The sequence below is a fragment of the Corvus cornix genome, chromosome 23 (genome assembly GCF_000738735.6).
Source record: "Corvus cornix cornix isolate S_Up_H32 chromosome 23, ASM73873v5, whole genome shotgun sequence".
Classification (NCBI taxonomy): Eukaryota; Metazoa; Chordata; class Aves; order Passeriformes; family Corvidae; genus Corvus; species Corvus cornix.
The window spans coordinates 7,381,892-7,408,244 of NC_046352.1; the positions used below are offsets into that span (position 1 = coordinate 7,381,892).

The 26,353-nt window shown below is 43.1% G+C and overlaps 2 protein-coding genes across 3 annotated transcripts in view; both read right to left on the minus strand.

The window, feature by feature from the left end:
• The window catches only part of KDM1A (lysine demethylase 1A), a 44,810-nt gene extending 28,895 nt beyond the window's left edge, over window positions 1-15,915 (minus strand). Inside the window, exons 1-7 of one of the 2 annotated variants that reach the window (XM_039564646.1) lie at window positions 15,616-15,915; window positions 12,770-12,935; window positions 7,872-7,931; window positions 3,981-4,114; window positions 2,210-2,288; window positions 1,188-1,280; window positions 347-453 (exon numbers count right to left, since the gene is read on the minus strand). In XM_039564646.1, coding sequence (XP_039420580.1) covers window positions 347-453; window positions 1,188-1,280; window positions 2,210-2,288; window positions 3,981-4,114; window positions 7,872-7,931; window positions 12,770-12,935; window positions 15,616-15,900 — 924 coding nt within the window. In that variant the 5' untranslated portion in view covers window positions 15,901-15,915. The remainder of the gene's footprint in view (window positions 1-346; window positions 454-1,187; window positions 1,281-2,209; window positions 2,289-3,980; window positions 4,115-7,871; window positions 7,932-12,769; window positions 12,936-15,615) is intronic. The other variant, XM_039564647.1, reaches the window with a different exon arrangement.
• Window positions 15,916-17,977: 2,062 nt separating this feature from the next.
• Window positions 17,978-26,353, minus strand: part of ZMPSTE24 (zinc metallopeptidase STE24) — a 31,046-nt gene continuing 22,670 nt past the window's right edge. The window contains exons 9-10 of the mRNA XM_039564648.1: window positions 20,053-20,196; window positions 17,978-19,760 (exon numbers count right to left, since the gene is read on the minus strand). Coding sequence (XP_039420582.1) covers window positions 19,536-19,760; window positions 20,053-20,196 — 369 coding nt within the window. The 3' untranslated portion in view covers window positions 17,978-19,535. The remainder of the gene's footprint in view (window positions 19,761-20,052; window positions 20,197-26,353) is intronic.

A 26,353-nucleotide genomic window follows, 5' to 3' on the forward strand; every position in this document is an offset into this window, starting at 1 on the left:
TAACAAGCAAGTTCTCAAAAAATGGACTTGCATTCTGCTTTCTGGTGAAACCAATTTCTAACCATGAAAGAAGGTCATTCTAAGCAGTTCCTGGTGTAAGCACACAACACTAGCCCCTGACTATCCAGCCCACACCTGAGAAAGCATCAGCCAGCTCCCAGCAAGAACAGATCCACTCAGTTCCTTGTGAGACAGGTTCAGTATCAGCAATCCATCCTGACTGCCGGGAACACCACAAACGCTTACCCACCCTGAGCATGCTGCTGGGACACAGCCCTGTTCTAGTACTGAATAGGGTTACTGGTTAAGGTGCCGTATAGAAGTAAAATAGCACATAAATTCTTACTCTGGCTTCCAGAACTGTGACATCCATTCCAAAACTCTGCAACTGGCGAGCTGCTGCCAACCCAGAGACTCCAGAACCAATAATGATCACCTTTCCTGTCTTCTTGGCTAAGGAAAGAAGAAAATCACCTACAGTGGTCCTTTATATGTGCAGTACTAAATTGCAGTCACGTTAAAGTTGGGTTTAAGAGATACCAAGAACAAAAAGCAGCTTCCTTTTCGTGAGTAGTTCTGACAGAACAAACTCTTTAACAAAAAGAAAACTGAAGTAATTCTGAAAGTAACGCTTGATAATTTTTCTTAATAAGACACGTACAAGGAAAATACACTAGCAGTACATCTGGAACAAGGAAGAAAACAGGAGAAAAAATGCTTCCAGACAACTGTCTGAAGAAGAAAGCCATTTATATTAATTACTGTGGACAAAGTATCATAGTTTTATTTTTTTCATCCCAGCAGACTAAAATGTAGAAAGGGTAGAGAAGTTCACTTGCAAAACTCAAGAAACACATAAGCATGTAACAGATCTAAGAACAATATTGTGTTTCTGACTTTTGTTATTCAAATGAGGAACCAAGATAACTCATTAAAAAGCGACAGTCTACATTTAGAATTATCTACAGAAGATTTGCCAACGTTTTTCCTCTCAAAGCGATTTATGTAAATACATGGCTTCTCTATGCCAAAATAAAACACATTAACATCAATAGCCAGATAGCTTTCCAGCCTTCTTCCATTTTCTTAGCACTGCAATTCTAAAAAAGAGCACTCAAAAGCTGTCCTAAGAAATCACGGAACAGTAAAACAAAACTTCAATTAGAAACAATGTCCAAGTTCCTTACTTGGAAGGGGCTTCACTCTTTTGTAGATCCCAAAGTTGATCAGCCCATGACGCTCCAGGTAGCTGTGAACCCTATGAACGAGCACTGTGTCACCTGAAAGAATATGTAAAGTTTCAAAATTATTCTGCATGCTCAGCAGCATATATGTACTGAGGGCATATTCACAGCAGCAATCCAGTCAAGTCCCACTAAACACATCCCTTCCTACAGCTCTGCAGCCCTCCTCATCTTCCTGAGGATGCCTGAGGCTAATTTTCTGAAAAACACCCATGCTGTACTGCAGTTTTGAATCCTGCCGGAAAAGCTGTACAGGACATTACATGCTTATAATCTAGTGCAGAAGAACACCTTTCCTGAAACTGACTGCAAAATCCCAAGATCGTGACACAGAACTGTGATGTGATTTGCCAGCATTATGCAAATTCTTACTGTAGTACTGAATTCTCATTTTTCTTTTTAAAAGCACAATAATTCACTATTTTGCAATCCCTGACAGTGTATTTGCATTCATTTCACCACTATTTTCATCTTCAACTTTTTTTTTTATGGCTCCCCTCCACCTTTTTCCAGGTTATTAGGATCTTGTTTGAGAAGTGTGGAATGGTCTCCATTTGCAAGCAGTAACTCCTCACTCTTTTACTGCCTTCTTACATCACATCCAGTTGAAGTCTTATGCAACTTCTTAATGCCTCCCAAAAAACATATGATTAATAATGTTTCACAGCTAAAAACCACCAAGAAGCTGTAGCAAACCTTAAAAGCTGCACATGAATTAACCCTACTGTAACAATCCATCTTTTCAGCTGCTTTTATGAATCCTGCTAGTGGTATCTCTTTACCAGACAAATGAACTCTAACAAATCTGAACCATAAATATAATGCAACACCCCAGTCGGTACACGACCACTCATGGAGCTCCACTAACAAAGGACTCATCTGAAGCAGCTTCTCCCCAATCAAGAATGAAGGAAAAAAGCAATGATACATACAGTACAGTTTTGGCAATGAAAACCTTGACTTACTATTATAAGGTGCTTCTAATTGTTGGATAGTTGCTTCAAACGTCAGCTGAATCTTTGGGTTATCCAACCAGAGCTGCAGCTGTATTTAAACAAACAATACAACACATCATATTAAGCAATACAAAAGAGGTGTTTTCCAGGTGTGTGTTTGCTACCAAATACTGTCAGGAGATGAAATCCCCTAATTAATTAAACTTTGGCAGGACTACCCTAGCCACACTGAACGTTGCCTTCTGGTGTTCCTTAAGGTGTAATACAATCTGTTTGAAATTCTCACACCATTTCAAATAAGTGGAAATGCACCAAGGTAGCACAAAGATGCATGAATCTGGCAACATCAGCCAGCATCGTCTTTTTGTCATCATATTTCATGTTTCCATAAAAGCTACAGCAGTATTTTGTCATGTTACAAGGTTTATTATCTCCAACATTTAATGATCCAATCCATCTTCACCAATATAAGACACTACCACGGACTACACTGGCCACATATACACAAAAAAGCGTATTTACAGGACAGTTACAGTTCAAAAATCAAGCAGGAAGAACTGTCTGTGATATGTTAGTAGGCCAATTCATACTAGAAAAGAACTGTTTTACCAACAGAAGTCCTACTTTGTAGCACAGAGGCAGGAGTTAATAAATAATTTTACTGTTCCATGCCTAGATCTAGGTCATACATAGCATCTCCACACCATTTTACATTCCATAATTAGACATCTATTTGGGTATCTGTCTAGAGTTGCACTACTGAGCTTCACAGTTCCTCACAGATAGCAAATTAAAGGGGAAATCCTACAACTATAATGAATAGGAATGATTAACAAAAAAATTCCTTATAATTTGGGAGGCTATTTGAGGAAAAATGGCTAATTAAGAGGCTGCACACTGCAGTTTGCAGTTCTGCTGAGCACTGGGTTGATATCAGCTGTTCCATAGTCTCTGCTATCCTCACTGGAAGAGATCCTCTCACAAGCCTTCCTCAAACAGGATTCCTGCTCAGGAACTTGGAGAAGTTCCTCTGTAGTGAATAAGGCCCACAGACCAGCAGTGCTGCTTTTCCCTGCAAATATCTCTCTCCAGTAATTTCTTAGTTCCAGTGGAGGGCTTTTCTGCTTCTAACACATTTGTAAAAGGATTACTCACTATTCATTTTGTGCAAATTGTTTTCCAAACTTTTTGGCATGATCTGGCCTGTTTTTACACATCTCATGACTTCCCAAAAGTTGGAACTTGAGTCAAGAGGAAAATTTTACAGGAGTAGCAGAAGTCACGCTCTTAGCATTAAGATAAATTTTTAATAACTTCTTTTAAGTTATTAAGCACTGGGTGTTACCATGGTCAATACCCTGCAATGTTTTGTGATCATCTTTAGTCTGTGAAAAAATGGAGTGGTACCTAAGGTGTTTTGTCCCTTAACTATGGTAACACAGCAATTTTCAAAATATTTCTTGCTTTCCTACTGTTAATTTTTCTAACATGACTTCAGTATTCCAAAATACTCTTTTCAAAATACAGGAGAAAGTCTTGATCCCTGAATATTGTAAATACACTAGAGATTCTTTATGCTGCTCACAGCACTGCTTTGATCGAGAACTGGATAGCACATTTCTTAACAACTTAAGAGCATGACAGGATGCCAGAAATGAAACCTCATTTTCTCAAAAACAAAAATTCCACCAATTGCTAGACATGGTAACTGCCAAAAAGTCTCAGCAAGGTATACAAATTCCCTACCCTTTTTTCACCAATACTTTTACAACAAACTTACAGTGCGGTTCCTGATGTACAAAAACACCTTCTGAGTCTGCTGTGGCCCACTGATTATATCAGGGAAGCAGGCAGCTTCTTGAGATGTCATACGGTCATGTGGAAGTCTACTCTGGAAAGCTGCACCCTCCACACCTACAATAAAAAGACAAGTAGTCTACAGGCACTGCAAAGGAACACTACCCTTCCTAGCAAGTTCATTCAGCCATGAGACGATATGGTGGCCAATTTCATGTGATGCTTTTATTTAGTCCTTTTATTTACTTCTGCAAGACATACAGGTTTCCAAGTCAACAGTTCTTTGAATTACAGGTATCATCTAGAGATAATGAAAAAGCTACACTACAGGGGAGATAAACAAAAACCCCCAAAAAACAAAGCCTGAAAAATAAGTGGGGCAGGGGCACATATCAATATATTATATATAACATATATATACACACACACACACACACACACACATATATAGTGTCAATAAAACGTAAGTATTTTAGATGTTGTCCTTAATTTGTGGGGTTTCCAGTTTATAACAGAATCGGAAAAATGTTTCAGAACCTGTTCAAAGCCATAATATCTGTAATATATAAGCACAGCGTCTACCATCCCCTCTCACCTGCTTCTCAAAGTTTAATTTGCATAGACCTTCTCCAGCTAGAGGAACCCACCTTAAACTCTCATTTTGCATATTTGATATATTTACAGCAGGCAGTGCAATGAAATACAATCACACTTATGCATTTCTTGTGCTCCCTTCCCAAGTGCTGCCTCCAAAAAACAGATTTCTTACTTTTCTTTTTAAATGCTCCATATGTAAAAGACTGATGCTGAACCCATACAGGAGAGGTTTTCTCTATGGAAAGCCTTCATTCATACAGGAACTTGCATTTCTACCAATTCACACACTGGCAGTGATGTAACTACATTTCTGTACCCTGCTTTCCTCAGTCTCTGTACTATAGATAAAGTGACAAACTAAGACACAGCTGCATCAAGTGCTACAGTACAAGTAGAGTGCAGAAAGCAAATCCTGCAGGCATAGAGAGCAAAACAAAGTACTGAGATGTGAAATACAGCAAGAATAATATAAATCTCCCATGTCCTAGAAGTGACTTTGAACAGGACAGAGGACAAGGCATTCAATCTAGAAAGATAGAAGCTAATACATCCCATGGGCAAAAAACCCCACAAGTAACACAGTGAGATTAAGATCATTTGCTGAAACTGGAATTGTTCAAAAGATTACAATAAATAGCAAAGTAAATATAAGCTTGCAGTGTGTTACACTAACCAAGACAACCGTTTAAGAGTTTGAAGTTCATGTACAGCAGTACATGTCACTGTACCAGACAGAGGAATTCTCTGCTTTTAATTCTGGTGCCACCACACACCCCTTTAACTTCCAAGCATTTTTACTTCCCAAAGGTGCTGAAAAAAATCTAGGAAGGAAATGGTTGTGAAACTAACAAAAAAACCTCAAACCAAAACAAAACCCCCCAAATCAAACCAACCAAAAAAACCCCACACAAAACCCCCAATCAACCAAAAAAACCCAGAACGACAAAAGAAGAAAACCTAACCTCAAACAAACAACAAAAAAACAACCAACCAAAAAAAACCCACAACCAAAAATTCATTCACAAGTAAGGATCAAAATATCTGTGATGACTCAAGGTAAAGAAAACTGTCTGTAATCATTTACACAATTTTTACAACATGAATAAATCAGTAACAGAAGCTACAGAGCATTGCAAGCAAAATAAAATTAACCATAGGAGAAGCTGACACACCCACAATGTTTCCTGCACTAATAATTCAGTTGTGGAATAGAAACCCACAGCTCTACTACAACTTTAGTTTCTCCAGCAATAACCATTCCCCAAGCCTTCTGCTGTCCCTCCATCTAACACTGGCCCAAGTGTGCCAACATCTGTGTAGGAATGCATATGCTCAGCTAGGAATTCTGTAAAACTGGCCATGGAAATCAAACCAGTTACCAGTTCTCTGATACTTTACTAATGCTAACAATCTTAATTAAGGTTCTAGATCCTCAAGTGCTAGCAAAAAGCTCAGCAGCACAATTTTCAGAGAATAGCCAGTTAAAGACCTGAAACGCTGAACCTGACTCCCTCTTACAGGTTTGTGCTAAAAGAATTGTGCTCCTCCAGGTACCTGCTAAAAAGCCATGTAGTCATCAAATACCAGCAAACTCTCAGATGTGTGGATTTAAGGCAACTCAGCAGTTTATCGAAAAGCTTTGGGATTTATTTCTTCAAACTGAGCAGCCAGAGGACATGGTGCTGCTAACGGTTTTGGAAAGAACTCCCAAGGTGGGTTGAGTTGTGGGGGCTTTTAAGGCCATATATCTTTTGTGGCAATACCCAAACTTTAAAACTAGAATGACAGAATAGCTCCAGATGAGCACAGGTGTTCAGGAGGAAAGAAAAAAGCTAATAAAACAACCCACAAGAGCATCCAATACAAGAATTTAGAAAAAGCATAGTTATTAATAGCAAAGATACCATTTTTATTTGACCAACCACTGGAAGATCTTATAAGAACTAGATGTCCTTGCACTTCTGCAACAACACAGCTCAAATGTAAATGGATTTGGATTTCAGGCTGACTAAATCCCATTTCACACCCTTACTGCTTGTATTTCATGAAAGCCACAGATTACAGGGATTATCAGTTCAAAACTACATGGTTCTCCTTGGGGCAGGCAACTGAAGGAATGGTTCTGCCTAGACTGGATTATCAGCTCCTCTTCACACACATTTGTGCACACACACTTGCCCATTTCCTGACATTCACCATTAGCAACTAATTGGCTGAAGTTTTGATTATATCCTTCCCCACAGAAGAAATCCTGAGGGATGCTGCTCATTTAAAGACTTACTAAAACATCTGCAGATGAACACACTGAAAGGTTTCTGGCTGTTGAACTGGACAGTTGTTAGAGAATACTGTCAGCATATAATACAAAATGCAAAATATGCAGAATTTCCAATCAGCCAATGCCTGCCTAAAAATGAAATAGGCAATGCATCCTTAAGCCCATCAACCATGATAGACAGCAGTTCCATGCAAGTGGTAACATCCAAAACAGTATTCAGCTCCCTTACTTACAACAGCAAAGGATGCGCTCTTAGATGAGTATCTCGAAGTTCTATTTGCTTCAAAAAGAGCAACTTGGAGGTACAGAATAGGTTCTGGAGCCTTTGACTCTTTTGTTGAAAACCCTAATCCTGAAGTGAGAGCAAAAGCAGCAGAGTTGGAGGAAGATTTTAAGTAGTACTCCAAGTACTTAAGAGTAAAGACATCAATCCTGTGAACGAAGCAGTGAGTACTGCCAGCAGCAGTACCAAGGCCAAATGGCGAATGCAATTCACAATCCAGTCCACTGAGCAACAGACTGTGAATCTGCCCAGCAGGCAATCTCCTGGGCTAAGTGCTGGCACACAGGTCAAACACAAAGCTTTTCAAAAGACAGAAATGAGCAAAAAGGTACTCCATGCTATGTTTCTTCAGCAGATTATAAAAAAAGGGTATACTGTTCTAAAGCCCAGGGCTCAGTGTGTCAATCTAGGTGATACAAACTGGCTAGGTAAGAAACAGCTTTTTGTAAACTTAGACTCCTCTGAACATGGAGAGGAGTGGAGGGATGAGAGATCGGCCTGAGGCATTTCAACACAGATTAGCTAGTGCCCTTTTCCGCAGTTGTTACAGACCTCAACTGAAATCTGAATAACCCACACTTTTTAAACAGGTGGGTACACAACTCCTGCATCTCTTGCTAAATTCGGGACAACCACACCCATGCGCACTTGCAAGCATCAATCCCTAACTTGGCGGCTCTTGCTACTCAGTGGCAAGCATCAAACGCCACCCTCACCTGATGCTTGGCCGTCTCCATACCCTCCAGAACTGTCGTCTTGAAGTCCTCCTGCTTGCCCTGTGGAAGGAAAGAGGAGAACTCAGGGACCTTACTCCATAAGTTAAACCATACTGGACATAAAGGCCGGGCAGTTGGCGTTTTAGATATTAAATTTCACCAACTAACTAAACCCATTTGCTGAGAATCCCATCTTCTGGAACCTAGGTTCAGGGCACCAAAAAATTACATTCTAAAGTGTTATCCATGTTACTGGAACGCTTTACATCAGATTTTATGGGAAATAAAGAAGTACACCATATGTAGCATTCCTGGTGGCTAAATACTTATGATCTGGTGGATGGATACCATCAGATTCTATGGATCTCAAACCCTAAGAATTTGATAACCTTGCCTTTGGTGCTCCCAAGTCTCCCCATATCCCAAGGGGACAGTTTAAAGCATTTTGAAAAGCCTCTCATGCTCAAAATAGGAGCGCCTTTTTTTTTTTTTTTGCCATAAACCCTTCCTTTAAGCTTGATGCTAGAACATTTCTTGAAAGGCTCAGACCACTTACTTTGGCTTCAGTACCCTTGATGCGCCATCAGTGTTCTAACACACTTAAGATTGCCTTTGAAGCCAAATACACGTCATATCATTGATCAGCGATGTGATCAATACCCAGCACTGAAAGACATCAGTCTTTCAACATTCCCAGTGATGGAAATACGAGGAAAGGCTAAGTATTCATCCAAAAGTTCTGAAGAAGTCTCAGAATTACCTTAGCCTGCATGTAAGTCCTAAACAGGACTGCAATACAAGCAGCAACAGAGCACATTGAGAAGAGAGATGAGTACAGCTGCAGTGTCTGCGGAAACAATGCCATTACACACCTCACACACTGCTCACTTCACAGGAGACACTAGCTCTGAGTTGAGCTCATGAGCAATATTCTTCCACAATCAGAGGTTTGCCTGAAGTCCTGTCACCTGCAGAGCTCAGGAAGCCATGGCACACTTCAGAGATGGCCCAGTGCTGTTCAGCTGGCTCCTGCTGTACCAAGGCTCCTTCAAACCGCACACTTCAACAGTCAGCAAGTCCAAACCAACATGCACTGAAACACACTGCAATAGTCACTGGAATGGAACAGCCACTTCCTAGAACACAACTGTTCAGGTGTAATCTCCAAACAGGTAAGAGCAAGGTCTAACCTGAGGCTAAACACACAATTGTTAATACTCTTTAGAGTCTGGGTGGACAGTTTTGCCAGACTGTAATTTAAGGCTCTTAGGGGATACACTAACTGAGAAGAATTTCATCTGAACTACAGATTTAACCCCTAAAGCAAGACATAGAAAGTTAAACAAATGTTTCCATACTATGCTAAATTGGATTAATCTAGAATGTCAAAACACTAAACATCTACAGATAAAACAAAATAGGAACTGAAACAAGACAGACATTTTCACTCAGTACAGCAGAGGAGCAATAGTTAGTACTTGTACAAAATCAGTCTGCCAGCAGGGAAGTGAAAAACTCACAGAGAGACTGTGACAAATAATTGTATTTTGACAGCCCTCACAAGACCCAAATTATGGTTCTGTGAATAAACACATCTGAAGCAGCAAGATAAAATTCTTTAATTGATCTACATTGCAAGTACCTTATATTGCTGGGAACATTTCAAGACCTGCTTCCATTCTGGGAGAGACTAACACCACTGAAACATAAATATTTACACTCAAGCATAGGCCATTAATTTGCAATAAAAGTTTCACCAGTGTCTTCCCCAAGTTAAGAAATTAAGAAGATTCTGACATCAGTCTGTGGTATTCATAATCCCTGAATTAACACTGACAATGAGCAGAGGGGGAAAAATTGCTCTCGGATTACTTACAGAAAGAAATCTTTATCTTCCTCTTCTCATCACTATTACTGATTGCTTGGACACAATTCTAAATGCTGCTCAGTCTGAGCAGAGAAGTGTGTAAACAAGGCCTGCTAGTGAAGATTGCCTCTCCTTCCCTGAAAGGAAGGTTCTAGTTTTAAAGGAACTAGCAGCAAGCAAACCGCTGATCCATGTTAACATCAAACTATTGCAGCTCAACAGAACATGTGCGAGGAGCAGAATCTGCTCAAAGTCTCAACACAACAGAACAACAGACCATGAGCTGAAGAGCAATCAGGAAGAAGGTCCACAAAGGAATCTACTTCATATAATTATCCACTGTCTCAGAATTAAGAATAGCAGCGCACAAGTATCACAGAGTACTGAACTTATTTAGGAAAACAGACAAGTCAGATAAAATAAAGAGACAAAGCACCACTCAGTTTGACTATTCCCTTTATGTTAATCTTGATCATATTCAGTTCATTGGAAAACTGCACCTAAAAATATAGGATTACCACGAAGTAAGAATACTGACAATACTAAAAGCCCAGGAGCTAGTAAAGAAAATCTTCTGTAGTTCTAAACATGAAAATCTAATTTGGTGAGGAAAAACAAAACAAAGATCCTTAGAGGAAAAAAAAACACAAAAGAAGCAAGCTCTTTGATTCCAAAAGGGATACTGGCAAACAAGAACACAAATGTCATCACTCAGCACCGAAAGGGAGTTTGGAAGCTTTTTGCTATTAGACAGTATTCCTCAACTAAAAAGAGAAGAGATACTCTAAGGAAATTATCTTAACCATTAAATACTGTCACACCTTTTAAAGCTGCTCTGCAATAGCATGCAGTATATCTTGTAAATCCAGACTGTAATAGCCAAAACACTTGGAATTCCCCACAGCTGAACACATTAATGGAACCTACTCAGAGAAGACCACCATTTTGCTGTCACCTGAAGTGTGACACTTAATAATCCCCTTCACTGTAAGCTTTCTGTGGGGACAGGCTAATGAAATACCAGACACTGGCACCAGGACATTTTTAAGTTGCACAATCAGGCTTTTCAATTTAAAAGCTGTAATGCGGCAGCTTTATGCCTCTACTGCAGTACCTCAATTTTTACAGGCTTAAAACACAGAAAGGAATTTTTTAAGGTCTGCAATGAGAATAAATCAACAGAAATACACAAGCTAACTAAAATTTTCCTAGATTTTCAGTATGCAATCCTACTCTAGTATTACTGTCCAATTTAGTATTTCTTATTGAACACTTCAATTTTTCCTTCAAAGTGACAGAGAGAGAAAAAACCTCAATTATAAACACTACTTTTATATACAGCAGACTCCATGCCGCCTCCTCCTAAAGGGTAGCTGAATTAGAAGTTTCAATGCACTTTTAACAGCCAGCATAAGATGACCTGATGTTCTTGATGCCTATATTAATAAAGACAAAAATAGAGAGATCCACAAACATATATAGTCTCAGAAACCTTTCAAATTACAGCAAGATTAGCTATGGAATAACAACTTGAAATTTGTCTTCTTTCTACTTTACTGCTTCACGCATATCACAGAATTTCTAGGAATAGAGAAATTATACGATGACCCAAAATCTACTCATTTCTAGGCAGCTAGATACAGCCTGTTTGAAAATTGATTGTATTTAGATTGCTAAAAGATAGTGCTCGCAAAATAACTCTTTAACAGGCTGTTGTGTGTATAGAATAGCATGACTCATCACTGCTGATGTTCCATGTTTCTTCCTTCATGGGATAAAACCTGTTCCACTGTACTTCACTGATTATGCCTCCAGCTGATTTCAATAATCATTCTTAGAGGCACAAAATGGAATCTGAGAGAAATAAAAAATGCATTAATATTAGGTCTCAAGGATTAAACACAATGTGTAAGCTAAATTAAATAGTAAGCTTAAAATATCTGCTTAATTACACCTATTAAAATTCCATTTTTGCTACATCAGCTACAACTGGAGTGGCAGGATTTTTATCACTGCAAGTATTTCAGTCAAGCATATGAGCTATAGTATTCCTCTATCAAGGCAGGAGCCAACAGCTGTGACAAGGAGAGGTTACAATGGCAAATCCTAAGAGATAAAACACACCCATAGCTTTTAATACCTTTTCTGCAACTGAAGGTAGGTATCCCCAAGTTAACATCAGTGCTATGCCTACATTCTCAAACCTGCCAGCCAGAAATAAAACTAAGATAACTGAAGACTAAGTGACTCACATAAGTGATGAACCTGCAAAGATTCAACTACTAGATTTCAGCTCGTCTAAAACCAACTAGTAGACACGTTATCTCATTAAATCTCTTGACTCCGAACTTTGCAAAAGCATGACCTTCTATACAGCTGAGTGATACCCCACCAACAGATCTCACTAATGGTGGTAATTGTAAACACAATGGAGGTAAAGAATAGGGTACTGCTACTACTACATATTTCAAAAGCTGCCTCCTGAACAAGACTAACCAAAAAACTTCTCAATGTAAAGTGAAGCTCTGTCAAAGGTAATAAGGAAAGCACTAAAATTTAAGCAAACCATATCCAACCAGAACTTAAGATTAGAGTCATAGTTTAAAGCCACAGGAATCACAGTAGATTAATCTGTTCTTCTGCATAACAAACCCCCCATAAACCCAACCTCTTCTTTCTCCAAGGAATAAGTGAATGTTCGTACACAAGCAGGTGTGGCAGCAGAGAGCCAGAGAGGCTATTCTGGTCAATAAGCTTCCAAAGACAAGTCAATAAGGATCATGAGAATATAGCACAAGAGGTTTGGCTTCATTTGGAATTAGATTAATGCATATTCCTATCTTTACCGGGCTGTTCTGTGTTTCCCCCCCACCTTCCACACACGGGGCCACCAAATAAAACACTGTGGAACAATTATTCAAAATCAGATTGAAACCAGACATGGGATTCATGATGCCACACCCGGCCCTACCTAATTTCTGTTAACAAACCAGATAAATAGTGTCAGAGGAGAAGGTCTCTCTTCACTCACCAGACGGTTCCTCTGGCTCACTTTCATTCTCTTCTTCTGCAGGAGCCGGTGGAGGTGGTGGGGGTAGTTTTTTCTCTTTCTCAGCTTTAGCATTTCTCTCTTCTTCAGAGTAATACTCATCTTCTGACAGGTTTGCAAGACTCTCATCCATCTCTCTATACTCCACCTGTAAAAAGCACAACAGAACATAAACACACTGAAAATGTCTGTAAGTCATGCTACTAACATTAATGTTGCAAGTAACAAAATTGCTTACAGTTTAAAGAAAAGGCTTGAGTTACCTTATGCTGAGTCTTACCACAGATACCATGTTATAAAATGCAACAAAGCTTAACAAGTTCCAAATGCTTTTGCCTCAACCTAAAAAAAAAAAAATCTTCAGCACCCTATAGTAGGAACTTTCTACTCACATCAAGCCCAGTTTATGTGTATTTGTTATATTATCATTTAACCTCTCCGGTTTTCTTCCCTTCCTTCCCTGCCAAACTCAGGGATAACCAGCAGCCTGTATGTCCACTCCATATGTTCAAACTTGAATTTCATCAGCTAAGCACAGATAACCAGAAGTATACACAAGATTTCCTGTGGAAATCCCACCTGTGTCCTGTATGGTCTCCTGCTTACTGGGAATCTTGCGCTGGTACAGAGGCTCACGGCTGCTTCCTCTCCAGAATGGTCAACACAAGAAACATCCCTTTCCCTCATCCTCCCCCAATCTTTATTGCCGTATATGTTTTGTTCTGTTCTCCAGTAAAAATGAATAAAATTACCAGCCAAACCCACACCCGACTCCAATTTAAAGGAACATGGAAACCCCAAGAACTAGCCTGGAAGGGCTGCATCTCATACTGCTTAGCCAATCAAGCTTTAATCCAGTAAGAAAGCTTTGTACACTGGTGTTGAATTTCCCCACTGATTGGAAAGGAAAAAAGCACTTCTCAATATGCAGCCATGGGAAAAATAAAAAGAAAGCAGCTAGTGACCCTCCCACATCCGACAGGTCAGCTTCCCCCAGGAAATGACAAAAACAGCTCTGGATTTCTCACCAAAAGAACAAAAAATCTTTCACAGTCGAAGTTCAGTCACTAAGAAGGGGCAATAATGGGCACAATTCAAAGTAGCTTTGGGAAGCCTGCGTACAGGAAACCCTGGATTCTTCAAGACATTAACATACTCCATGATCTGCTATCTTTTAAATATTTACATTCCACAATGTCCAGCATATTCAGTTTTTCACACTGTTGCACCTCCAGGACCTTCTGTGAACTCCCACTCTGAAGCAAGTTAACAGTGACCACTCAGCACATCCATAGATTACCACAGGTATTTGAAGCCACACACACACTACTTCTGTCCAAAGGCCCTCTGAAGTCTCCCATTCCCTTTGAGCTGCCACAATTTTCAAAGAACAATCAAGTCCAATAAAAAACCCTAAGCTTTTCCCTAGATTTATTTTCAACCTAGATACCCTCCCAAACTAAGTTCACACCACACAAATTCATGGGAAGGTCTCATGCTGGCCTGAATGCTCAAGGGGACAGATGGTGCACAAGAGACGAATGCCCTTTGCAGATAGATACTGTCAGTGCAAAGAAACATCACCAACACACAATCCACATAGAGCACTAATTCCTACTTGTCAACAGGCCACTATAAAGCAGGAATGCTGCCTCTGAAGATTACAGAATGGTCTGGACTAGAAGGGACATTCAAACCCATCTCACTCCACCCACCCTGCTATGGGCAGGGACACCTTTCACTAGACCAGGTTGCTCCAAGCCCTGTCCAACGTGTCCATGAACACTTCCAGGGATGAGGCAGTCACAGCTTCTCTGAGCAAGATGTCCAAGGGCCTCAACACCCTCATTGTAAAAAATGCCTTATGTCCAGTCTACATCTACCTTATTTTGATTTACAAGATGCACCACTGACCTACCCAACAGGTCCTGCGTGCGAAGGACCAGTCCAGTTATCACATCATACAACAGCTCTGAAGAGCCACATTCAATGCTACAAGACAGAACAGTTCCAAAAAGTAATTTTAGCTTCCATGTCAAACACCCCAACCCCGGGCACAGCCAAGATCTTCAATATCTTCTGAAACAAGGTTCCAAGAAAAAGTTTCACGTAAAAAGGGTAATATTCTCATATATTCAGAACAACAGATAAAAATTACATACTACAGACCCAAACTGTTGGAGACGCTTTACAGCCTTCATATTTCATTGCTAAATCTCACCCTTACACAGCCTTGACTTAGCTCTCCAGTGCCAATGGAGGGAAGGTGAGGAACGCTGGACTGGGTGTGGCCATCACCTTCACAGTCTTGCAAAACCAGCATCATCCCATGTACATGAGCCTCGAGAGGCTGCATCCTTATATCATAGTAACAGACGAATTTGCTGATAAAATGTAAGCTCATGAGCGCTCCAATACACTGCCATGGATTTGGAGTGTTTTTACTGCTCGGTAACGGGTCAGGAACCGCGAAATTCCTGAACAGCTGCAAACACCTCTCCTTTATGACAGGACACGAGTCCTCCCCAGAGCCCGCGAAGGTGAGCTAGGACAACAGGGAATCTTGATCTTAACCTTAAGACAATGTGGCTTCCTGGGCGCCCGCGTGTTCGTCCTTTGCACTCACGACACCGCAGCCCCAGCTCCCAGGCATACTCCCCGCCCCCTTCGGCACGGCCCGATCCCATGCTGAGCCCCAAGCCCCGGCAGGGCCGGGGCCCGGGACGCCCTGAGGAAGAGCTGGCCCGAACAGGGCCGGGGCCTGCCGATTCGAGCACGTCGCGCACGAGGCGCCAGCGGGGCCCGCAACCAGACCGTCCCACACCTACTTTGGCTCGCTTGCGGCGGCTGGTCCTGCGGCCCTCGGGGGTCTCGGCGATGCCGGTGGTTTCGGCGCCGGGCGCAGGGGTGGCCCCGGCAGCCGACGGCTCGGACACACCGCCCGGAGGCGAGGCCCGCGGCGGCTCCTTCTTGCGGGGCGTGCGCTCCGAAGCCCCGCCGCTATCCGAAGAGGAGCCCAGGGCCCCGGCGGCGGCGGGCGGGGGCACCGGCGCCTCTGGCCCGGCCTCGCCGCCCGCCGCCGCCTCCGCGCCCTTCTTGCCGCCCGCCAGCATCGCCCCGGCCGCACAAAGGAACCGCCCGGGGGGCTGCGGCCCCAGCTCTGACGTCACATCCGTGCCGCCGCGCGCGCGCACCGAGGCGCTCGTGCCGGCTCTGCCGGGCAGCCCCGGAGGCAGCAGGGGGCGCTGCACGGCGGCGGGCGGGTCCTGAGCGCGCAGCGCCGCCTGGAGCTCGTGGATCGTCCTTGTGCCCGCGCCCGACCCGCGGAGCCGCCACCGGTTCCGATCCCGCGGCCCTCGCTCGCCTCCATCGGACCCTGAGCGAGCACATGCCTCGCACATCGCTCGCGGCCATCACAAGCGGACCCCGCACACACAGCTTTCCCACTGATCCCCAGCCTGCACACCTGACCCACGTACACAGCAGCAGGACCTGCTGGAAACTGAGAGCAGTAAGGAGCCCTGTGGCCATAACAGTCCTGCGTGAACAAATGGAGGCCCTTGAAACGCGTTGAAAGGGAGACGTTTATGCCTATTTCATCACAGAATGGTTTGGATTGGAAGGGACCTTAAAGCTCATCTTAAAGCATGGGCAAGGACACCTTCCACTATCCCAGGTTGCTCCAAGCCTATCCAACCTGGCCTTGGACACTTTCAGGGATGGGCAGTCACAGCTTCTCTGGGGCAACCTGTGCCCGTTGTTCCTCAGTAAAGGATTTCTTTATAATATCTGATCTAAATCTACCTTCCTTCAGCTTAAAGCCATCCCTCCCTGTCCTGTCATTCCAGGCTCTTGTCAAAAGTCCCTCTCAGCTCTCTTGGAGCCCCTTTAGGCCCTGGAAAGGGCTCTAAGGTCTCCCTGGAGCCTTCCCTTCTTCAGGTGAACACACCCAGCTCTCCAGGCCTGTCTCCAGAGCAGAGGGGCTCCAGCACTTGGAACATCTCTGTGGCCTCCTTTAGACTCATTCCAACAGGCCTATGTCGCTCTTATATTGGGGATGCCAGAGCTGGATGCAGCTCTGCAGATGGGGTCTCATCCTAGTGGAGCAAAGGGATAGAATCCCCTCCCTTGTCCTGCCCATGCTGCTGGGGATCAGCCCAGGGCCCTTGGGTCTCTGGGCTGCCAGCACACATTACCAAGACACATCAAGCTTCATTTTCACAAACGATTCAATTTTAGTCCTTCTGTCACCTTTCAAGGTCTGGGACTTTTCCTCAGCATGTCTTCTTCCCAGGTTTCTACTTAGACCAGCAGAAAAAGCTGGTAAGGTAGGAAATAGGAAGTTGAAGCTCCAGCCTTTGGATAGGACACAAATGATCAATGCCCAGCAGTCCCACAGATGCCTGGGAGGAGCATACTGCCAGAGATGTTCTGCTCTGGGTTCCCTTGTCTTGAGTATCTGAAGAGTATTTGCTAAAGGTAATAGAAAATTATATGCACACTTGCTAATTTTCTTGCCTCTCTCCTTAAAACTGGTCATTAGCAGACCTACTTCGGCTTGAAGCTGGTACTGGCTTATCACATGGCTGTATAGACACTGTAAGAGTATTTAGGTACCTGGGAAGGCAGAAGTTGCGCAGGAAGACTTAGGGGTAATTTTGACCGTTCTTAGGGAGACAGGAAGCAACTACAGGATGTAGAAGGTCTGCAAGATGTCGCTGATGCACTCCAGATGGCCCGTAGTAATGTGGGCAGGTAAAAGGTCAGCAGCACGCTCTGACAAACAACTGCAGTGCTGAGAAGCAACTGGAGCAGAATGGAACCAACTCTGAAACCTTGTTCAGTAGTTATATATGAAATCCAGCTAGAAGAACTGCAGAGATAACTAAACAGTGATAGGGGAGAAAAGGAAGTAACAGGCAATTGCTGTAAGAACACTATCTTCGCCTGTAAGCTAAGTATTTTAAGTATTTCATGCTTCCATAGAAACTAGCATTTCCTTCATCTTCCCACTTTAATCTCCTTTTGTTTGCATTTACCCAAATTTCTGAAATGGCCAGAAAATTCTTTTTTGCATACAATTTTTATCTAATGGATGAGACAAATGGTTTTCTCAAAGCACACATAACATGTTTTCCATAGCTTTACACCAGCCAATGTCTCATTCAAAACTTGACACATTTATCCTTCTGAATTGACAGATTTAAGTTAATGCTTTTATTTTTGAGGGCCTTTTATTAAATACAGTTAACATGACAAATATAGGCTCTCCATGTTTGTAAAAGTGTCTCCTAAATCCGTATCTATACTTTAGCTCCATATTTGCTGGGGTATAAACACAATTAGAATAAGGCGCACAAAGGGCTTTCAAGCAACATCTTGTTTCACCCAAGACATCATTGTGCCCATCATCTTATAAGGCATTTTTCCCTATGATCAGAAAAACAAATGTAAGCTAACAATAAAACATATGAGAGTATTCTGACATGTGAAACAATGACAATTTGCTTCAATGATTTCTCTCTTTGTACAGAGCTGAGCAGAACTTTTTCATTTACTGCAGATAGGAAATCTGATTTTTATATGGAGTATGTGTATTCAGGCTGGTTCAAAACATTTGTATGCACATGAAAACTTATATCTTACTTTTAATTTTACTTCAACAAAAGTAAATATAATCCCATTTTTCATCAGAAAGTCTGAGATAATCAATGCCGAAGCCATTTCCACATTTACCCATTTTGTTCTTTAGTAACTGATGTGGGCAAACTGTTTCCTGGGCTTTTCATATGTAAGAATTTTTATATATAAGAACAGTGATGAAGAATACTACTATTTCAGCTGGATTCATATTAATGAAAAACCCTCAATGGAATGGAGGATAAGCCCCCTCAGAATGAAAGCATGGCTCTGATACACTGGCTGAGCAACTGGACATTTCCATATACACAAAAAATCTAGGCAAAGTACAACAGAAATGGAGGAACTGAGATGTGGAAAAAAGGAGAACAAGAGAGAATTAGCAATTTTCTCCAACACGTGGGTCCAGTCCTGATTCCCTGTAACATCCTTCCCACACCCCCAGCAGCACCATGGGCAATAGGAGCCCACTATAATGCTACTAAATACCACCTAGTGCTCATTTTCAAGGAAGACATGGTACATTTCCTCAGCTATAATTCATCCTTCTTCCCACACTTCAGAAAAAGAGGGTTTTATTAAGTAGCATTTTTCATTATGACAGACATGAATGCAGGAGAAAAGCCTGCAGCTGCATTCAGCTTTTTAAAACACACTGGCAAGTACAACTATCATTACACAGTAAATCAAGTCACCCAAAGCCTCTTCACTGTGAAGAGGGTGAGACTGGGAAGCTTCACAGAATGCTGAGAATAGAAAAAGGACCAAAAGCAATGTTCAAGGCATACATAAACTGAAGTAAAAGGTGCTTTGAAGTCTATACTTGTTTTCGTCCCTTTAAAAGTCTATACTATGATATGGAAATAAAAGTCAGTGTGTGGGTGGGGGGGAAGGTCTTCACCCAGCACTTTTTCTAAATTAAGTTCCACGGTTTTGTTTTTGTTAAAAATAAGTCATTTATAATTTAATACCTGTTTCAGGATACTCAGATCTGTGGTGCTGTTAACAGTGCACTAATTTGCATTATCCATTTAAAAAAAACTAAAAAGCCGCTCTGAACTTTGCTTCTGAGATGGAAGCACTGTCTCTGAACCAGCAATCATTGCTGTCACTCTTGCTTTGCATCTTTCAAGGCCTGAAGTCTTTCTAAAAGGGGTGGGTGGGAGTAATGCCACATTGAAAAGATCCAGTCAGAAACAGGGAATCCTAAATTATCTTTGTTTAGCTTGATCAAAGCAGAATATAGGTCTTTAGCCTTCCCAAGTTCCTTGGCAAATGCATCTGCTTGAAACTCAAATCGTCGGCTTAATACAGTCAAACAAAATGAGAGAACCTGTGGAGAGAAATGTATTAAAAATTATTTTAAAATTCAGCTATCTGCAAATCCCTTCAGTGCCAGTAAATACCACCATATCTAGTTTCCCGCATCCCACACATCACTGTGGCTGCAGACTGATCTCACTAAGCTTTATCCAAGCCATACCTCAAACTGGGAGTCCTACCCAACATGCAGCACTAAGCCAGATTATCAAAATGAGGCACCCAATACAGCCCCTAGAAACTTCAAACTTCCCCTGACAAAACAGAATCATTACTTAAATAGGATGATACTTCAGTGTCATTACCTCATTGTAAGGTGAAAAAATGAACTGGAAAATAATCATCAAGCCTATCAGGGTAGGTTGGGTGTCATAGAAACCAAATGCAGCAAAGAGTTCTTTTTGACCAATTAGCACAGCAAACAAGAAGAAGCAAAGGAAGGAATTCATCTAGAGAAAAGAAAAAACATTCTTAATTAAGATAAGTCATTACATAACCTCACATTACAGATTTGCACAGGGATGCCACTGTAAATAAACAAGTAGATTACTTTTGAACTAATATACAGAGAGGAACAAACAGCTGGTCTTTACCTGCTTCTGAAACGCAACAGTAAAAGAACCACTATTTTCTGTCAGTGAAAAAAAAAAAAAGTAATGAAGGGAAATGAAAAAGCAAGAAGAGAAGCAAGGAGGGAGAACAGGGTAGAACCCATTTCCTTGGAATTAAGCATAGGTTCTAAAAAGTTTAAAGCCAAACAAAATGTGTCTGTGCTGTGTTGTACTTCTATTCCTGGAAACAATCTATGCTTCCATCTAAGCTGTGCAGCACTGTGTACAAGCACCGTGCTTGCCTGGCTTTTCAGAGCCAAGAGGCAGGACCATGTGTTACCAAGTTTTCTAGAGGGGGAGATTAGTACCTTTTCAAGCTAAGTGGTTGTTTGGTCTTTTTAGAGTAATATGGAAGGTGCCAGAATACTGTTTGTTATTGAAACACACAGAACAGAAAAGAAGGATGGCTGTGATAGCAAACAACCAACAGAAAAAGTGTAAGATTTTGCAGAAGAATTTGTGAAAATTTCTGAAGTTGAGGATAAAGTCTATCACAGCAAAACAGTAATATCTAGAAAATGTATCCAAAGACAAATTACATGAGCTAAGTGGCAAAAACAGTGTACTAGTTACTAGCTAGCAGGGATCAATGCTAATACAAGAAATTGGGAAGTAATTGCCTTAAAGCAAAAAGCAGAAAGGGCCTCACTGAAACATTCAGCTGCACAGGTAAGAAAAAGCCAGTATGGAAGCAGTTTCCTTAACAGGAGCTTAACAGTGATGTTTACAGCCTGAAAAGCTTGTGAATAGCCTTTGAAAAAGAACAGAACAGCATTCCTGGAACAGTGCACACATCTCAAGAAAGACATGATTTACTAAGCAAGCTCACAGATGACACAAAACTGGGAGGAGCTGTTGACTCCATGGAAGCCAGGGAGGCCCTGCAGAGAGACCTCAACCAATTAGAGGGCTGGGCAATCACCAGCCATGTGAAGTTCAACAAGGCAAAGTGCCGGATTCTGCACATGGGATGGGGCAACCCTGGATGTACGGACAGAGTGGGGAATGAGATGGAAAGCAGCACCAAGGAAAGGGACCTGGAGGTCCTCCTGGCTGATGGCCAGCTGGATCTGCAGTGCCCTAGCAGCCTGGGAGACATCAGGGACAGCACTGCAGGCTGGGCCAGGAAGGGGATTGTCCTGCTCTGCTCTGGGCTGAGCAGCCTCAGCTTGAATATTGTGAGCAGATTTGGTCACCACAATATAAGAAAGACATTAAACTATTAGAGAGCATCCAAAGGAAGGCAACAAAGATGTTGATGGGCCTTGAGGGGAAGCTGTATGAGGAGCAACTGAGGCCACGTGGTCTGTTCAGCCTGGAGAAGAGGAGAGTAAGGGGAAGACTTCTTGCAGTTACAACTTCCTTGAGAGAGGAAGAGGAGGGGCACACTGATCTCTCCTCTGTGGTGACCAGTGACAGGACCCGAGGGAATGGCCTGAAGTTGTATCAGGGGAGGTTTAGATTAGATAATAGAAAAAGGTTCTTCATCCAGAGAGTGGAAGGGCACTGGAATGAGCTCCCTTGAGAAGTGATCACAGCACTATGCCTGACAGAATTCAGAAAGCATTTAGACAATGCTCTCAGCCACATGGTGTGGCTCTTGGGGATAGTCCTGTGCAGGGCAGGGAGATGGACTTGTGAGATCCCTTCCAAATCAGGATATTCTGTGGTTCTATGATGAAATTACAGAAGGTATGCAGGAGGGCAGCTCAGACAAACAAAACAGAAAAGGCTGAGAACTTGGAGAAAAGAAGCATGAGTGATACCTAGAACAACACAGATCTGTAACAAAGCAATTACATATTTCTACAGAGATTGCTTCATTGTTCACCCCCATTTGGGCATGCACCAAAATCAGAACAATGAAGTTATTCACCAATGTACAAGGTAAGAGAATAAAATATAAGTAAGTACAAATACCCTCCTATATCAGATTTCCTAATCCTCAGTCACATTTCTTGTCAGCTCTTAAAGGAATGAGGATGACAGATGCTCTCAGACACATGCTGCAAAGCTTTCTCAGAGGTAATAACAAAAACCTATGCAGGCTGGGAGTTGGGATGCATCCAGTCCTAGCCTAGCACAGGGATGGAAACAGACCATCAGAAAAGGCTGTGAGATTAAATAAGTGTTAAAAAGCAAGATATATGTGTCTCAACTTGCCTTGGTTCCAGCCAGGACAGGATCAATTTTTGCAGTAGCCAGGAAGGGCCATGGCCAGGACATGGAGGTTATTCTGTACCACCTCACGTCATTGCTGGGGGGCAGGGAGGCTCTTCCAAGGAGAAGGGGTTCCTTCCAGTTGAGAAAACTTGGCAATGGGAGCCACCTGTTACTGTCTATTACCAGAGTTATTTTTTCCCATGTCTTTCCTCGTACCCTCTGTCATCAGTATTGTTGTTACTGTTCATTTTCTTATCTCACTGCTGTTTCCAGTAAATTGTCCTTATCTCAACCTGTGATCTTTGCCTTTTGTGCCTCCAATTCTCCTCTCCATTCCACCACAGCAGGGAGGGGAAGGGGAAAAGTGGGGGAGCAAGAGAGTAGTTTTGAAGTCTTGGAGGCACTGAATTGGGGAGCAACATTCCTAAACCACCACAGCCTTATTTAGTGCCTGTGTGGCATGAAGGGTTGACATAAGAACAGATCTACCTAGACCGAGTTGGAAACACATTTGAATTAAAGATTCGCTGTATTAGGTAAGGAGCCACTGATCACAATGTTGCTTGGTCTGTTCATGTGAGTGTGGTCCTAACCCTGTATGTATTCCCCTTAATGCACCATGTGCTCCTCGTGATGATTATTTTTTAGTGAGGGGAGAGGGATCAGCATTGCTCTGTTGATGTACTGTGTGATATCAGTTTATGACATGATACCATCAAGGGCATCAAGAGATTTGGGATGTGTATTCAGTGTTTCTCTCCTACCCTTACCTCAGGTGCTGCTTTTGAGAGGCCATTAATAAGGGTACTGAGCCTGTGGGGCAAGCAGAGGATGATTTTCCCCAGCTTTCCAGCCCCTTTTTGTCCTTCAGGCCTTTTAAAACACCATTTGAGAATTCTGAAGTCCCCTTGGATGTTAGGAAAAGCATGCTCTGGCTGATAGATCTGCCAGGCGTCTTCAGTACGGTCCACACCATGTTCAAGAGTTGGGACGGAGTTTTCTAGGAAGGTTATTCAGAGGTCTGCCCAAAGCATGGACAGTCATGAGTAGCACAGAATATGGGGGGAAATGAGCCAGTTTTGGGGGAAATTCTCTGCTCCAGTGGTTTGGGAGTTCTCCCCTGAACAACTACAGGACCCTGATAAAGTGACAGAACAATTGCAAAGCAAAGCTGCAGCAACTCCTGAGAGGAGCAACTTATTGCAGTATGCTGGGTCCTGGCTACTATTTATCAGACACTGCTCATCACTAGACAGTACCCTCAGAGGGAGGAGGAGGAAAGCAGAGCAACAGCCACTGTGGCCACTCAAACTGCAGCTGAACCAGAAGAACACCCCGTGCCAGTAGCAGTCATCTCTATACAGAAGAAGAAATACAAGACCAAATCAGTTTGCCTAGTGAGGGATGAAGAGAAAGCAGGGCCCTCAAAACAGGAAGGAGAGGCAAAGCCAGAGATAATCCCTATACCTGGGTGAGCTGCAAGATACGTAAAAAAGATTTCAGCCACTGGTTGTGTGAGCCCCTGGTGGCCCAGCTCCTCCAGTGCTGGAATATCACAGCCGATGATGTGAAACTAGAGGGTAGTGAAGCCCAGCAACTGGCATCCCTGTCCCAGGATGTGGGCATTAACAAGGGGATTGGGAAGAGGACAGAGACTCTCAACCTCTGTAGGCAACTCCTGTCAAGCATGAGGGAAAGGTACCCCTTCTAGGATGATCTATTAGTGCACCAAGGCAAGTGGAACACCATAGAGAAAGGTTTCCAGTATCTGAGAGCTGTGCTGGAGGTACTCTATAAGGCTTTAAGTAACAAGCAGTCCCCTGTAGATCCAGATGAGGTCCAGTGTACACAATCCACGGAGTGGAAGTTTTTAGGGAGCATGCCATCGCCGTATGCCAACTCATTGACTTGGATGTCAATGAAAGAAGGAGAACAAAACAGTGCTTCACATGACTACCTGACTCTGGCAATATGATGATCTTTTTCCTCTCTACCAATCTGCACCTTGGCTGCGGAAAGACTGTCCAAGACTTCAAACAGACTTGAACAACTTGAGCAAGTTAAAGAGGAAATGTCCCATGTCCCACCAGCACGGACCAGAGTCTCTTCTATTGGGAGCAGCTGCCCCCTCTGCTCAAGAGAGAGGGTACACACCGTGAGGAAAGCTGTGGTTTTACCTGTGTGACAATGGAGACGACACAAAGTGGGATGGAAAACCCACCTGTGCCCTAGCAGCAAGAGTACGTGAGTTGAGAGGTAGAACAACCACTGCAGGAAATTCTACAAGGATAAAAGCTGCTCCAGCTTCCAGTGGGAAGCTCCTCAGACAAAACAGAATAGCTGATGTTACTTCCAATCCTCTTGAAGGGACCTCCAGTTTATATTTACAAGAGGTGACCAATGAGTACTATGACCAAGATTAAAAGGGCCCTGGCTCCAGCCAGGTGGAGGAAAGGGACAATCGGATCTACTGGACTCTCTGGATCCAATGGCCTGGCACATCAGACCCGAAAGAGTACAAGGCTTTAGTTGACACCAGGGCATCTTGATGCCATCAAGATACCTAGGGGCAGAATCTGTCTCTCTTTCTGGGGTGACAGGGGGATCCCAACAGCTGAAGTGTGCCTAACTGGGAATGAATGGCAAAATCCCCCCATTGTGACTGGTTCAGAGATCCTGTTCATCCTGGGAAAAATGACCTCAGGAGATGGTATTTCCAGGACCCAGAAGGGCGTCATTGGCCTTTCAGGATAACTGCTGTACAGACAGAGGAAATTTGACAGATGAATCCCTTGCCTGATCTCTCACAGGACCTTTCTGCTGTGGGACTGCTGAGTGTCAAAGAACAACAGCTACCAATCGCTACCACAACAGTGCATCGTCGATAATACTGCACCAACTGGGACTCCATGCCACCGTCCATGAGACGATTCATGGAGAGCCAGAGACTTCTCATCAAGACTCGTTCATCCTTCAGTAGCCCCATGTGGCTTGTGCGTAAGTCCATCAGAGAGTGGAGACTGACAGTGGACTATCGTGGCCTGAACGAAGTCATGCCACCATTGAGTGCTGCTGTGCCAGACATGCTGGAACTTCAGTATGAGCTGGAGTCCAGGGCAGCAGAGTGGTGCCACCATCAAAATTGCTAATGTGCTCTTCTCCATTCCTCTGGCAGCAGAGTGCAGGCCACAGTTTGCTTTCACCTGGAGGGGTGTCCGGTACTGGAACTGCCTGCCCCAAGGGAGGAAACACAGCCCAACTATTTGCCATGGACTGATCTAGACTGGGAAGGGTTGGATCTGAACTAGCAACATAAGGGTGAGTCATTTCTGGCTTGGTGGACCCAAGATGCCTCAGATCATCAGGGAAGAGATGAAACAAACAGGTGGGCTCGTGATCAAGGAGTGGACTTAACCATGGACACCATCTCCCAGGTTATCTATAGCTGTGAAACATGCTGTGATCAAGCAGGGCCCAAAGGGTAAAGCCTCTGTGGTCTGGGTGTCAATGGTCGAAATATCAATCTGGGGAGGCCTGGCAGATCGATTACATCACATTCCCACAGAGCCTCCAAGGCAAGTGCTATGTGCTGACAATGGCAGGAACAACCCCTGGACGGCTGGAGAAGCACCCTGTGCCTCACGGCACTGCCCAGAACACCAACCTGGGCCTTGAAAAGCAAGTCCTGTGGTGGCATGGCACCCCAGAAAGAATTGAGTCAGACAACGGGACTCATTTCAAAAGCAGCCTCATAGACACCTGGGTCGGAGAGCACAGGATTGAGTGGGTGTATCACATTCCCTATCAGGTACCAGTCTCTGGGAAAATTGAA